Source organism: Lissotriton helveticus, chromosome 3_1, assembly GCF_964261635.1.
Source record: "Lissotriton helveticus chromosome 3_1, aLisHel1.1, whole genome shotgun sequence".
Lineage (NCBI taxonomy): Eukaryota > Metazoa > Chordata > Amphibia > Caudata > Salamandridae > Lissotriton > Lissotriton helveticus.
In genome coordinates, this window is record NC_136061.1 from 460,820,443 (window position 1) to 460,836,426 (window position 15,984).

The 15,984-nt window shown below is 44.3% G+C and overlaps 1 protein-coding gene across 5 annotated transcripts in view; it reads left to right on the forward strand.

Moving 5' to 3' along the window:
- The window catches only part of PIKFYVE (phosphoinositide kinase, FYVE-type zinc finger containing), a 2,266,845-nt gene that overhangs the window by 1,207,822 nt on the left and 1,043,039 nt on the right, over nt 1–15,984 (forward strand). For all 5 annotated transcript variants that reach the window (XM_078680343.1, XM_078680347.1, XM_078680342.1 and 2 more), the window contains one exon: nt 4,998–5,111. In XM_078680343.1, coding sequence (XP_078536469.1) covers nt 4,998–5,111 — 114 coding nt within the window. The remainder of the gene's footprint in view (nt 1–4,997; nt 5,112–15,984) is intronic.

The following is a 15,984-nucleotide window of genomic DNA, read 5'->3' on the forward strand; positions in this document are numbered from 1 at the left end:
GACTCTTGAAATGCAGGCCCCACTCACTGGGGCTCTTTTGGGTGTCCTCCTGCGCAGGCACCGAGAGTGTGCCTTGGTTGGACCCGCTCCTCCGTTCTCCCGCTGCAGGTACGGCAAAACGCAGGCAGGTGGGCTCCTGCCGGGCCCAGGCTCTTCTTGCTGGCACACGCGGGGCTCTTACTGACCTTCGGGAGCCCCGCTCGCCATCAGCCATGCCGCACCCCACTTGGCGTCACCCGGGCCCCTCCTGGGACCCGGGACTTCGATGCGGAGCCCGCAAGGCTCCGGAATTCCCGCTTCCTCTTTTGCGGGCCAGGACTTCTTTCAGGCGGGTCCTGGCGACGCTTCTGCCAGCGCCAATCCCGGCACGGCTTCCCTGTCGTCACGGGGGAAGCCCTCGCGGTCCTTCATGCGACTCTTCTCTCCCTCGTCCCCTGGCCTGCGGCTGTGATTTCTGGTGGCAATGAGGGGTAGGCTCCCTCCTGAGGTACCATACCAAGCGGGGTGGGCACCCGCTAAAGTCGTCAGGGTTCGAGATAGGCCCCCTTAGTATTTTTAAAGAAGTCAGCAAGCGGGGTGGGCACCCGCTAATTAGCAGGCTAGAAATGCGGGGTGGCACCCGATCCTCCGGCACCACAATGCAGGGTGGGCTCCCGCTCAGGATAACGCCAATGCGGGATGGGCACCCGTGATGGATGGCAATAAGGGGTAGGCTTCCGTTATGTTTGAGTATAAATCGGGGTGGGCTCGAGCTGTTTTCAGTGCGCAGGGGGGGGAATCCCACATGCCATGGATTCCCTCGCAGCCTTGTGCTGCAGATGCCAGCTCCTCATCTTCTGGGCAGACAAAACGCTCACACGGTGCTGGGATTAGGAAAGCAGAAGAGCATAGTCAATGCTGGGCAAGTTCAGCAGGCAGAACAGGACAGCCATTCCTTGGAACAGTCAACCCCCATAATGTGGCACTCCTCCTGGCACAGCAGTCTTCACTCCAGCAAAGGTTTCTCTCTGGCCCTGTGGACAGCAGAGAGGTATCGGTGGGCTCAGGAGCCAGCACGAAGGCCCTTGCAGCGGTACCTTCTGGCAGAGTGTCCCCTCCCAATCGAAGTCCAAGCACACCCACATGGAGTCTCAGCTCCTCTATATATACACCCCTCACCCCACCTGCCAGAAAGGGCCAGAAGCTTCTGGAAGGGTCTCTGGGGAATCCCTCCTCCCTTCATGAGCTGGGGCCTGGTAGACAGACACACCCCAGGGGGCGGAGCAAGCCTTCCACAAGGCAGGCACACAGCACACCAAAATGCAAAGGTTTAAAAGTGGCATTTCCACGATGGTGAAAATAAATCTATGCACACCATTGCGCAGCATTTAATATTTCCATCTCACACATAGCAATCATGGCATTTATATTTTTGACCATGTGGGAGATATCCTCAAAGGGGGGTCCTAATGTGAGCCTATAGAAGGCAGAATGCACACGCACTTTGAACTGCTAAACAGCGCTAAAGTGCCCAGAGTCCTGAAACCACCAACCTATATCAGGAAAAAGACTAGGGGGAAAGCCAAAAAGTTTAGGGATGACCCTGCAAGCAGGGCCAAGTCCAACACGGAGTAAGTTAATTCATGTTGCACAGCAGCCTTTTTCTTAGCCGTGTATAGCTGAAATAGGTAGTGTATTATAAGGAAATGTCATTTATTTACAGCACTAAAATGGGGCAGCAAGAGCTACCGAAAAAAGAAGTCATGACGGTACATATACTCTGCATGTTTTAAATCATGAACTACATATATTATGTTATTTGAGTTTATTATTTCCAAAATTATTTGATAAGTGGAATGAAAAGACTTATTTAACCTACCGATCGGAGTGCACTTCAATTGTCAGAGAACCTTATAGTAAAATATCATTCCTATTTTCCCTTAAAGTCCTATATTGTGCCTGCAGCACTGAACATTAGACTCTTTTACCTCTAAAACAAAATCAGTCTGCAGGAATCTCTCCTGGAAAGTGAATCAATCTGGAAAGATGTATTTGAAAACTCTTGTTGGTTGGACCTAGGGGATTTCTTTTAGTTTTGTTGACATGTACGCAAAGCTGAAATGTTTTCCTGGCAGATACAATAGTACAATTTATTACATTATTTAAACAAGCATTTGCAATGCAATAGGTCGCGCATTTGCAAGAGTTTGAGCTATTGACATTGTAAATAACAATGCTCTTTATTTATGTATTTTGAAAACCGGCAAGTGGTGTGTACACACGCACTTTGTACTTATTGTCCTTGCTTATGAGAAGCAAGTCGGTCAGTAAAAGAGGCCCAGTTACTGCCAGCCTTGCGTCTCGTAAGCAACCACTATAAGTACAAAGTGGGTGTTTACACACTGCTTGAAGGTTTTCAAAACACATAAATAAAAGGCATTGCCATTTACAATGCCAATAGCTCAAACTCTCGCAAAAGCGAGACCTTTTGCATTGCAAATGCTTGTTTCTAGTACCTGCCTAAATAGAGAGCATATCAGTCATTGCAGAAGTAAGACATTATCCCAAGCTTCATTTATTCGCAGACTATAGAAGTGTTTTGGGTAAAGGCATTTTGCCCATGATTTGGGGGCATACAATATTAAAATGTTGCCTTCATTGAGCTATGCCTGTGAAGTAATGGAAGAGCGGTATAGGTCCTTTTTCTAGAATGTTAATAGGGGCATTAGGCGCCAAATTTGTTATTTGAATATTTCAGCTGTACATTCGGCTTTCCCACTTGAATTTGGGCTCCTCTCTACGAATGTGTTTGCTATTAAAGCTGCTCTAAGGTGGGAGAATAACATATTGAGTAATGACTCTGGTTTATCCAGGCTGCATTTAAACATGACCTCTTTTATTGCTGGAAGGGAAGAAGTGCTGTGTTCTCAAATTTTATGAAAGCTCTGGATATGTTTGAAATTGTGTGAGGTAGCACCTCTCCTAAAGTTTATTTTGAAAAATCTGATAAAAAAAATTAATTTAGGAAGTTAGTCGGAAAAGGGATATCATTCTGTGAACTCAGCATGCTGGAATGAAATAGTAGTCGAGAGCAGCATCTGTAAAAAAAAAAAAAAAAAGCACACCTGTATGTTCTATGGAACCTTCCTTATGGTGTGATTAGAACAATTTTTTTTTTTTTTTGTTTAAATCTGTTTTTATTGTGTTCTGGTTTTTAAATTACAATACACCTGACATTTTCTGTAAGTCCATTTAAATTACTCTGTAACTTGATAATAACAATGCAGTAAATACAATAAACAATCCGGGAATTATTACACATGAACAGGCCCAAAGTGACATTGATTGATATAATGCCTCAATATACAGATTTTAACTACAATCAACTTAACTCTAATAACACCCAACAGTTTGCTCTGCTTCCTGAGACTCCTCATTGTTGCCTTGAATTACCATATGCAGTTCATGTGTTATGTCCTGCAGAATAACCCAACCCAACCCAACAATATACGCTTTGTACATGTGTGTGTGTGTACTCCAGCGCCCAAAGCATGTAAATCGCATAGTTTTGTAGCAACACCCAAGGGGTCTGCGTATATCTAAATTAATGGACAGGGAATAGATAGAGGGGCAAAACAAATTGAGGATCTCACAGTCAGGGGGGGGGGGGGAACGGCCATAGCAGGCCTTGAATGGGAGGGGGTAGGAAAGTGGGGGGCTTGGGGAACAGCGCTGTACTGTCCCCTCGGCACAGGGAACTATTTTGTTATTAAGGCTGAATTTCTTTCCGCTGTGAATTATTACTGAAGCCTGGGAAGGGTTACCTAGAGACTAGAGCTTTGAGAGCTTTATGGGAGAATCATGTGTTATTTGTTGTCCTTTTCTACATCCATTGCACGGCCAGCTGCTAAGACTGATGTTTTTAAAGTATAATAATACCTCAATAGTGGAGGCTCAGTAATGTCTTTTTACTTCACCATCAGGATTAGTCTGTTCAAAGATTTTTTAAACAATTCTTAAACATTTTATATATATGATTGTACATTGTAATTCTATATTAACTGTTTGCGGCATCGCATTTGTGGAATAGGGCATTTTTATATTATAACATGTTGTACAGTATAAATAGATTTGCTGTATTGGTAATATTTTGTGAAGCTAAACTTATTTTATCTAGAGAAGTACTGTATTAGTGTTGCACTGTAAAACATTTTTGCACTATTTATCTCTTGTACTTATTCTTGGACAGTGTTTTGTGTTAATTGTTTTGTAGTATTCGATTGGAGACTCTAACACATTTGCACTTTATTTGTCTGGTGGGCCTTTTATCAAAGTAGAGCATGCTGAAAGGGTTCCCAGTGTATTTTATAATTTTGTATCTTTTATACCATTGAATTGCTTTTTATAACACAGTGTGTATTTTATGTGGATCACTTTAAGTACCAAATCATAATCAATACTTTGACTTTTTACCTATTGTCAAACATATATTGTGACCCGTTTTAGAATGGTATCTGCAAAGCTCTACGTGAAGGAAGAGCCTCTAATATTTCTAGAGGGACAGTTGTGTCAAATGCCAACTGCTGGATCTAGGATCACTAAGATCACACACAGCTGTCGGAGACATAGGAACATAATACATGGAACCTTAGCTGTTTAAGTACAGCTTCCTGTGTGAAATCCAGTTAGTTAGATGGCAATACATTGTGCAGGTTCGGTTGTTCTTGGAGGTGGTTGGCATCATCTCTCTCTTGGTTTCTCCTAGACAAAGAGAGTCAAGTGATGGGGTGATTACTTAATAATGATCTTTAGCAAATTAACTACCTTCACTCAGCGCAGCCATGGATTATAAAACTTCCACCATCTTATGTGATCTGGGTCTTTTAGCAGTACACTTGTGACTGAATATTACTGGTGAGTAATAGGATCATTATCCCCATTGATTTGCTAAGGATAATTGAGGAAAATTAATTGAAATATTGCCTTCCAATTCTAATTGTTTTTTCCATTGTCTTTAGCTATTCGTTCATCAGGCTACTTGAGATCTGTGTGCCGCTTCCCAAAATTTACATAAAGCGCCAAATACCAGCAAAAGTCTCCATTCTTCAGGACTTGAAGGACTTCTCACAGAAGTAGGTGCTTCTTTTCCTTGGCTTCTTCTTACGCTTTACACCTCGCCCACATTCCCCAACCATTAATATATGAGGAAGTTAAAGGTAGAATAATTCTCAAAATTGAATAAATCTATCAATTTTAATAACATAAAAATGGGAAGGGTTCAAAAGTAATATCTCTACACTCTTTGAAAAAGCAATTTTCTGTTCTGCTATTCTTAATTGAAAATAAACCTTCACAATTGATTCATCACAACTCATGACCATAACAATCGGGTTTTTTTACAATGCATTTTCCACTACTACAAGGTTAAATAATGCTTTACATGTACAACACATTGGAGTAGTAAGGAGTTATTAGGACCCAAGGATGTGTGCTTAGTGGTATTAAATTGTTTTTAGGGCTCTGGGATGTGTAATATATAGAGGTTATAAGGGTTCTTGTGTGTTAAAGTATGGGTAGTAAAAGGTTTTTGGGCCTCCGGGAATGATACAAAGGAATTTTTGGGGGTTCAAGGATGGGAAGTGCAAAAGAGTAGTAAGGAACTCTTAGGGTTTACGGTTGGATAGTGCTAAGGGGTAGTAGGTGTTTCCAATAGTTCAGAGATGTATAGTGTCAAGCAGTAGCAAAGGTATTTGATAGAGACTTCTAGCCACAGTATTCTTACCTTAGAACTTGAGTTGAGTTTTAGTTGAGTGCACTTTCTGATTTAAGTTTATACCCAGAATATTGAGGTTCTCTGGTCTTTAAAGTCCTGAAAGGGCCTTTGAACTCATTTGGGCTGAAATGCGTCGACAGTACAAACTGGAGGGGTTGTTTGCAAGCAGTGAAATAATAAGGACTTTAAAATATTAAAAGGGGATTTTTGCCCAAGACTACCTCCGTGGAAATTGCAGGGTTAATGGATTGTGCAACCACTATTTGAAATATAAGTAGGAAGCAAGGAGACATTTTTAAATATATATTGTGTTGTAGCTTTGTTCCGGCAATATATATGTGAAAGGTGATGGGATTTACACACATATAAGTTTAAGTTCCGCTCCAGGGCCTTGAGCCTTGAGCGGAGACACTATGCAACCAACTATGACATATGGTATATTAAAAGTCCTGGCATGAATAAGGCAAAAGGCCCAGTTTTACAAATTCTGATTTTACCGTGATAAAAGTAATTCATGTGATTTATCCCTGCTGGATACTATTTTTGCTTCTCCAGTATTTTTCGCCCAGGTATTGTGGGGGTCATTTAGATACACTGCTAATTGTCCTTTTTATGGCAGGTTTGCCACTCTGGCACCTTGCATCCAGTGCTGGATCTGGAGTGACTCCACCCACAAGGCCCGACCTTCCTTGGCGCCCTCTCCAGTACTGTTGTTCCCAATGCTGGCGACGACCCACGGCGGCAACGACCCTATTGTTATTCCCGACCGATAAGCTGTTGAATAGGCATTGTGTGATTCGCTGATTCCTGTTCTATCCGGAACCTTGCCCTCTGAGTCCAAGCCAGTGCCTTTTTCTTTTGACAGGCATGTAGGCTTGGCAGGTCGGGCTGGACTCTTCCAATGAGGAACAGGGTCAGAATTGATTTGCATAGGGCTTGGACTGAACTGGGGTGGCGAAGTGAGCTAAAGAACAATGAAGGATTCATCCCAGATCAGTGACTTGGGGTGAGTGGCTGAAAAATGTTTCAGTACTCCATCCATCATCTCCTTGTGTTTGCTTGTTCGCCCTAAGTTGGCAGGGTATGCAAAGACGTTGGTCCCTTGCTCACTTTGCCACTGGATACAAGCTAGATTGGCTAATGAGGGATGTTACCCCGAAACCGGTCCCAGGATGCTCGTTTCAAGCCCAGAGAAGACCAGGCTTGACAGTTCGGGCTGGGCTATTCCCATGAGGAACGGGGTTAAGACGGATATGCATACCGCTGGGTCTGAACTGGGATGGCGTAGTGAGCTAAAAAACGATGATTGATTTAAGCAAGATCTGTGTACATATCAACATTGAGTCATCTGTGGCTTATTGTACTGATTGTACAAGGTGAAGTTCCAGTATAAGCAAACAAGGCTTAGTCAAGGTGTACAACGTGGGACACTGCGTTGAGCCAACGATATGTGTCGACCAAATTATTTATCATGCCTCTTATAGGTGTGCTACACTATATGTCCAGTGTTAGGAAGGATATAAAGGCGGGGGAAGGGGAAACCCTGTAAGAACAATGCTTAGAGTGGAGAAATAATTGATCTTCTCAGATGTTGGTCTCCTATTGCTGCTGAGAGGTAGAGAAGTTGATATTACATTTCGTAAAGATATCCTGAGTTTGCCATACTATCTGAGAGATCTTGAGGATAGTCTGGGATTCATCTTGAGAGCTATGGACCCCTCTATGGTAAGAGATCCACGCCCACCAAGTGTGACGGGATATTTAATTGAAAGACTTCCATTGAGTGAGGACTATTTTAACTGCAATGGACTGTAATAGGTCCAGCATTACCATATTATTGGAATTGAAGTGTAGAGCATCTGGTGAAGCCTGGGGACCTAGAGCAATAATTGGGAAGTTTACAGAAATTGGTGTTTTAAATATGTTTTATAGTTGGTCCTTGATCGAAGTGTGGAAAAGTAAATTTTGCCATGTTCTGTGTCCCTACGTGTTCCCCATCTTATGTTATGTTATGTGTGCATGATTAATATGCATATGTATTCCCCATGTTCGATTAAAGACGCACCTACAGTTGTGTCCATCTCTAGTATGCCAGTTTTCAGTTCTCGTGAAAGCTACGAGTATTAGGCCTATGTAAAGTTACGTTGCCACGTCTCTCAGTGTGCACGTTATTTCATTGTAAAGTCCCCGTTTCTAGGCCTCAAAAGGGCCCGGACACCAGATTCAGCTCCTGTCTCCTGAGCCCTCGCTGAGGAGCGATACAGCCCCCACCTGTATTCCTGACCCTTCACTTACTTTCTGCCTCACAGTGCCCGGCTCAGCCTGGCTCTGCCTACGAGTCTGCCAAGAGTATGTTATGATTCTAGTTATCAGTCCAGCCCTCCTTCTCTGCATTCCTAAACTACTGAATCGCATCAATAGTTTCAGTCATCGTCTAGCCCTTACGTCTCCATGTAAGAGAAATACTGTATTTATGGTCATTTAATATTCCTCAACACGCACTACATGTAGAATAATGCATGCACCAGTCTTAGTGTCTGTTAGCTTTTACCCCGATAACTTTTGGATTCTATCAACATGTTCTCTAAACATCAGATACTAGATAGTGTTTAGGCACATGTCGCCCTGACTCTCCAGACTCCAGTCTCTGCTCCTAGTACAGAGTTCATAGCCCCCAGCTTCTCCTAGTAACACGTCATTGTCAGTTTGCGCGCACCACTAGGTTAGAGGTCCCGGCTCCTTAGGTAGCCCCCTCCATGTTTCCGCCCCATTTATGACATATTCTGTTACGTTCACATCACATGTCTATGTATACGCCTCCTGTTACACCTCTTTTCACCCTTATCTTTCGCGACTGCTATTGACCACACCCACTGCTCCGCCTATTGTATGTATTGTAATGCAACTGTTTTAGTATATATGCTTGTGTACTGTTATTAAAGTTAACGCGCTCATCCCAGATCCAGCCCCGGCAGCTGCCGGGCTCTGCCATCCTATTCCTGTGCAGGTTGTCCTGTTCCTGTCCTTATGCTGTATTAAACCTGCAAACTCCTACTACCTCGAATCTTGACTCTTATTTATTGAGCTATCTGTTATTGCTATGTCCAGTCAAACCTAGATCCGGTATTATTTATTTATATACCACATAATGGCGCCCGAATAGGGACTTGCCCTTTCCCCACGCGCCGGCGAAGCCACGTATGCCCCCTGACCCTCTGCAGCCGTGACGGAACCATACCGTGCACGTGCAGATATTTCTGCTTCAAGTATCCCTCAGGCCTACGGAGGAGACGGAGGTTGCGGTCCAGCATCCAGACGAGGCGGTGGAGGAACGCGGCGAGTCCCGACCAGAGCCCAAGCCGAGAGTCCAAGGTCCGAGGTATCCGGAGGCCCACCCGTAACAGAAGTCCGAAGTTCATCCGCCCGGCGTCGAAGCAGTCCAGTCCAGTCCGAGGCCTTCCGTTCTTGCTGCCCGGTGAGTACCGTTGCTGGGGTAGTATCTAGACAGGGTCAATCTAATTGTCTCTGGTCCGTGGGGTTTGGTGGTACACAGATCCCAAAACGAAGTGTCCACTTCGGTGGATGCGGGTCCTGACGTGTCTCTTTATGAGACCGGTAAGTTTCGTACTGTTTCAGCAGTGCATCTAGTCTCTGTTCTAGTCAGTTCTGTTCTCGAGAAATTCATGTATTCTGTTTTCAGTATTCCAGGTAGTATTCTGTCCGAACTGTTATTTTAAATGTTCTTCATGTATTTTAATGTCGTGGTATGAAAGTGGTGTAATTATCGTGTTCATTGTGTATTGTATTGTGTCCAGATTACAGTTCAGTCATGCCGTTATTTTCCAGACTACGTCAGTTAAGAACTAGAAAAGGTCTGTTAGAAGAAGCAGTTCCTGTCCCGCCTAGGGACAGTCCAGGTCATTTTATGTATCAGAAGCATGGCATAAGTGCCATATTGTATCTAGATTTATGGGTAGAGTATACCAAACAGTTAGAAGAAAAGTATAGATGGCCCGTATCGGGTACATGGGATGCCGAGTGCATCATGCAAGTAGAAGAAGCATTATGGAAAAAGAAAGCCAGACAGTCACAGAAAGATGCCATCGAGTTATGGCGCAAAGAATCTCATAAAAGAACCGAAAAAGAAATCAGAAAGTCAGAATTAAGTAGAGAATCCTTAGAACGAGCCCAAGAAAGGGAATTAATCGAGATAGGTGAACGAGTTAAAACCGAACAGTCAGACAGACAGAGAAATGCCCTCATTAAGGGTATGTATCCTCTTCTTGCCGAGGGCTTGCCAAAAGCGACCCCGGAGGCATCCAGTAATTTTCCGCCACCATTAGTTCCGACCAAGCTACGTCACAAACCGACCGCAGCTGATATTTTCATCTCGTCCTACTTGGACGACACGGTTCCAGAATATGCAAATCCTGTTCCGCCAGTCCCTGTAAATCATGCAATTCCTGCACCTCCAGACACCGGGGCACCCTTTGCAGTACCTGCTACGGTACCCCCGGTCCAGCCCATAGTACAACTTCCCGCCACATCAGCCACTCTGCCAGCACGAAGAGTATCAGTCGACGATTCCAGTATAGGGGCCGCAGGAGGAGGTCCTCCTGGTACCCCGCCACCACACCAACGTGTAACGTTAGTCGAGTTACATGAACGTGCGTTACAGCGTACGCCCAAATATAAGTCCGTTGCAGAAATCCGACGAGCTCTTACTGAATGCCGCTATGATCCAGTCACAGGCGATGATAGTACAGTTATATACTCCATACGTGTAAGACGGGTGACCGGGTATTTGGACACCCTACCAGATATGAAAGAAGATCTAGACAGAATATATCGTTTCATCCGTACAGGGGATGATCCAGAAAGTGTTGGCGAAACCATGTCCCAAAGGAAAGCTGAGATCCAGCTCATGATATTAAAGTTTCTGATTAATTGTTTAATAAGGGAACAAGATTATCCGACCAAAGATCCGACAGAAATGAGAATCCTGACAAGGTGGAGTGATAATATAGCCGAGGGTAAACACAGAACTATCAGTAGTATAGAGAGTATGTACAAGAGAATTCGTAAGGAAATAATAAAGTTACACGAACAACGTAAAGCAGCACAAGTAAGCGAGAAAGAGAATGACTCTTCTACTGAAGAGGTAGAGGACGAGAATCCCGCCAGAATAGCGTATGTAGGAAAGTCTAGATTTCCAGATCGCCATTTACGCCTAGAACGCAAGTCAGTTTTTCATCATCCAGCACCAGAACAAGGTTCTCTAGAACAAGTATTTCAAGCTACCGATCATATTCTGAAATCACGAATCGGTTATAGTAAGTTAAGTACTATGCATGAACAAGAACTAGCCCGATCAGCAGTCCGATGGATTACTGATTCTACCACTTTTCCAGACGAAATAGTGGCACAAATGTTTCTGAAACTGCCCCCAGCCGAGCAACGACTGGTGGGTATGTATATGATCCAACACCTCATTACTCTGTATGAGGGTCAACATTCTGATCCAGGTCCGTTACATGATGTCCTGAACGAGTTACTCCAGTATAGATGGAAAGGTTTAGGTACCGATTTAATTAGTGTCATTCTAGAACAGCGCCACAAATATAGAACGTTCCTGAACCCGCATTTTGTTCATGTCTCACCTCCAGAAAGTAAACCGTTTTACATAGATAGACAGAACCCGCTACGAGAAGTACACCCAGTCAGGACAGCAGGTGGTGAAATGCAAAGAGTATTTGTTTACACCCCGATTACAAAGATGGAACTCTTAGAGATGAAGAAATTAATTCCCTGTCACGACAAAGATCCAGCAGGGTTCCACCGAGAATTAAAAGACATGCTCCGTATGGGAGAATACACGTATCCAGATATTATTAAAATGCTAAAGGTCCTGTTGCCCGCAGGGGTATACGAGAAACTCAAGGAAAAAGAATGGGAGGTGGGAGAGAAAAAGATCGATTGGGCAGTTCTAGAAGCTGAAGATAAGATACGAGTACCAGGTACCGGTCTTGGAGAGAAATGTAAAGAATTACCAGAACTGTTAATACAAGTTTTGCCCAGATTATTAGCCACTAAAAAGGAAGACTGGGATGCAATCTCAGCCTGTAAACAGAAACAAGATGAAGATACTAGTGATTTTTATTCTAGATTCGAGAAATGCTTTATTATAAACAGTGGCTTGAAGACGAGTAGCGAGTCGTACCCTCATCTTTTTGTTACTAAATTAGTCGAGAATTCAAGTCCACAAGTTAGGAATCGAGTTTGAAAGTCGAAAGTACATGGCAAGCTAGTACCCCGTCCCAGATGTTACAGATGCTCCAGTACCACCAGAATAGAATCAGAGAAGAGCAAGAACACGAGAGAAAACGTATGAAAGACACGAAAATGAAAGTACTAGTTGCACAATCTATTCCTCAAGACAGTCAGAAGAGGGGTCCGAATCAAGCCAGTCATCCTGCAGCTCCCGTTAAAGGGACATGCAATTATTGTAAACAGCCAGGTCATTTCATAAACGAGTGTGCAGTTCTGAAACATAATATAGCTACTGGTAAAACTAAAGAAAGACCACGTCCGCCTAGACAAGAACAAGTTTCACAGACTTCTCAGCCACAGAATGCACAACAGACAGTTCCAGCACCGCAGCCTATTGCTGCAACACAGCATGTTACACAGCAGATGTACCAGTATGCACAGACAGAGTATCCAGAGTATCAACAGTACTCATGAAACAGCCTAGAGAGGGAGGTAGGCTTGCCTCTCATCGAGATTCCTGTAGATCAAGAAGGTCCCTATGTTCATAGTCAGGTACTAGGGAAAGACAGAAAGTTTCTGATTGATACAGGGGCAAGTAGGACCACCATCAGTCACGCCGAAGTTCCAGGGGCTCCGCTCTCAGGCTCTAGAAATGTTTCCCTTGGATTTTCAGGAAAGCCTATTGTAAACGAGATATCTAAGCCAGTTACTCTAGAAGTAGGTCCATTGTCCCGCACTACTGATCTGTTACTTACGAAGTCATGTCCAGAAAATCTGTTAGGCATTAAGACACTGAAAGAATTAGGTGCAGTTATTTGCTGTTCCCCAGAGGGAATACGACTGTTTCTACGTGACTTCAAGGGTCACTATGTATTACGAGATTTTGATCCAAGATTGTCTAATGTTCCGCAGCATCTATGGGCGCAAGGTCCAACTGATGTAGGTCTTATGCAAATCACACCCCATCGTGTGACTCTCAAACCAGGTGTAGTGTTACCACGAATCAGACAGTACAGATTGCCACCTGAGGCTGTAACAGCCTTATCCAAAATTATTGACGAGCTCATGGCTCAAGGAGTAGTTGTAGAAACTGACTCCAATGTATGTAATTCTCCGATCATTCCAGTCATGAAACGTACTGATCCAAATGCACCCCCAGTATATCGATTAGTGATTGACCTTCGAGAACTCAATAAATGTATAATTCCCCAGTATCCGGTTGTTCCAGACATCTCTTCCCTATTGACAGCCATTGATTCCGAAGCAACATTTTTCACAGTCATAGACCTCAAGAACGCGTTTTTCAGTGTCCCCATTCATCCAGACAGCCAGTTTCTTTTCGGATTTTGTTTAAATGGAAGGAGCTATATGTTCACACGAGCTCCTCAAGGTTTCACGGAAAGTCCTAGCATTTACAGTCAAGCACTTAAGAGACAACTAGACAATATTCACATGCCAACTGACACTGCCCTACTCCAGTATGTCGATGATCTACTGATCACAGCCCGTTCTGAACGTGCTTGCGAGCGAGCGTCACTTACAGTCTTGTATTTCCTTGCCGAGATGGGGCACAAGGTGTCCCCTTCGAAGCTTCAATTCTGTGTCCAGCAAGTGATCTACTTAGGCCACTTACTGTCCAAGTGGGGTAGGCAGTTGACACCAGACCGTATCCAGTTAATAGCGAGTCTTCCTCAGCCCAAGACCCAGAAGGAGGTACGTGCTTTTATCGGCCTTACTTCTTATTGCAGACAATGGATTCCTCAGTATGCATTTTTGGCCAAACCACTGATACAGTTAACGACACAGGAGACAGCCGTATCGACTGTCCTCCCTTGGACATCTGAACATACACTTAGTTTCAATGAGTTAAAGAAAGCTTTATGCCAAGCTCCTGTTCTAGCTACACCGAACTACAGTAAGCCTTTTACACTTTTCGTCACAGAACGCGAAGGTACAGCATTATCTGTTCTTACACAAGATCAAGCAGGACAATACAAGCCCTGTGCTTATTTTTCGAGCACATTAGATCCTGTAGCCCAGGCTCTGCCTGCGTGCCTCAAGTCAGTTGCAGCCACAGCACTAGCTATCAGACAAAGTGATTCCATAGTATTAGGACATTCCTTGACAGTACAAGTTCCACACTCTGTGGAAGTTCTTTTAAATCGAACACAGACTCAGCACTTGACAATTGCACGTTTAACAGGTTATGAATTGACACTGTTCCAGCCACACATAGAAATCAGACGCTGCAACGTTCTAAATCCTGCTACACTATTACCGTCAGTTAATTCAAATCCTGCCACACATGACTGTGTGGAAGTAGTTAACACCATGACAAAGCCAAGACAAGATCTGACAGATATTCCATTACCAGATCCCGACCTGACACTTTATGTGGATGGTTCATGTATGAGAACAAGTACAGGAGAACTAGTAGCCGCGTATGCAGTGACTACTGACACTGAAGTTATAGAAACACACCGTATTGACACCCTGTCTGCTCAAGCAGCAGAGCTAGTTGCTCTGACACAAGCCTGCATACACGCCAAGAACCTGAAAGTTAATATTTACACAGATTCACGCTACGCATTCGGAGTTGTACACGACTTCGGAGTGCTCTGGCAGGAGAGAGGTTTCATGACTTCTCATGGAACCAAGATTCAGCATGGTCTCCTTATTCAAGCTCTGTTAGATGCCATACATTTACCGACATCTATTGCTATCATGAAATGCAAAGCACATACGAAAGTTACTGACATTATTTCTCAAGGTAATGATCTAGCAGATCGCACAGCCAAGCTTACAGCACAGACTCCAGACATTTCAGTTAATCCGACACAGACACATACTCCAGCTCCGACTACCTGTATGACAGTTAAGGACCCTACTCAAGATGTCATAGATATCCAGTTACATGCTACTCCCGATGAAATCAAGAAATGGTCCGAACAAGGAGGGGTCCAGACAGATCAGGGATGGGTAACGAAGGGTAGAGCCACATGGTTTCTCCCCGACTCTATGGTTCAAGTCATTATCAATACCGCACATAGTCCAGCACATTTAGGGGGAAAAAGCCATGTTAGACAGTATCCAGAACATTTGGTTCAACAAGCATTTACGAGCTGCAGCTAAGCAGAAAGTCCGTACCTGTATGATATGTTGCCAGTTCAATCCAGGTAAAAGTGTCCCGGTGGAACAAGGTGGATTCCAGCCCCCTGATCACCCTTTTGAAGTCCTCCAGATGGATTATATTCAGATGGAGCGATGTCGAGGTTTCAAGTATGTCCTTGTAGTTGTATGCGCTTTGTCCAGGTGGACAGAAGCATATCCAGTCCCAGATTACACAGCCACGACCACTGCCAAGCAGTTGGTTCGTGAATTCTTCCCCCGCTACGGACTCCCTAGAGTCGTATATTCTGATAACGGCCAGCCATTCTCATCTGAGCTTATGAAACACATCTCCCTTTTGTTAGGGTACCGGTGGAAGTTCCATTGTGTACGCCATCCTGAAGCAGCCGGTCTAGTAGAGAGACATAACCAGACCCTGAAAATCCGCATTGCCAAAATATGTAAAGAGAAAGGTGTAGACTGGCTAGTAGCTCTGCCAGTCGCTCTGTTTTATATGCGCATGGTCGCACATTCCAGATCAGGTCTGTCCCCGTACGAGGTCGTTTTCGGCCGCCCCCCTAATATGTGGGGTACACCTAGACCCCGAAGTATTACCGATGTTTCAAGTAATATGCTGACAGATTACCTAGCTTCCTTGATGTCTGCCCTACACTCTTGTCGTTCACAGGTTGCCGCCGCATTTCCCGACAATACCGAGGTGGCACCGCATGAAATCGTTCCCGGAAGTTTGGTTCTTGTAAGGAACTTTGATCGTTCAAGTCCGCTGGAGCCTCGCTGGAAGGAACCAAAACAGGTCCTCCTGGCCACCCGTACTGCCGTCAAGCTGGAAGGCA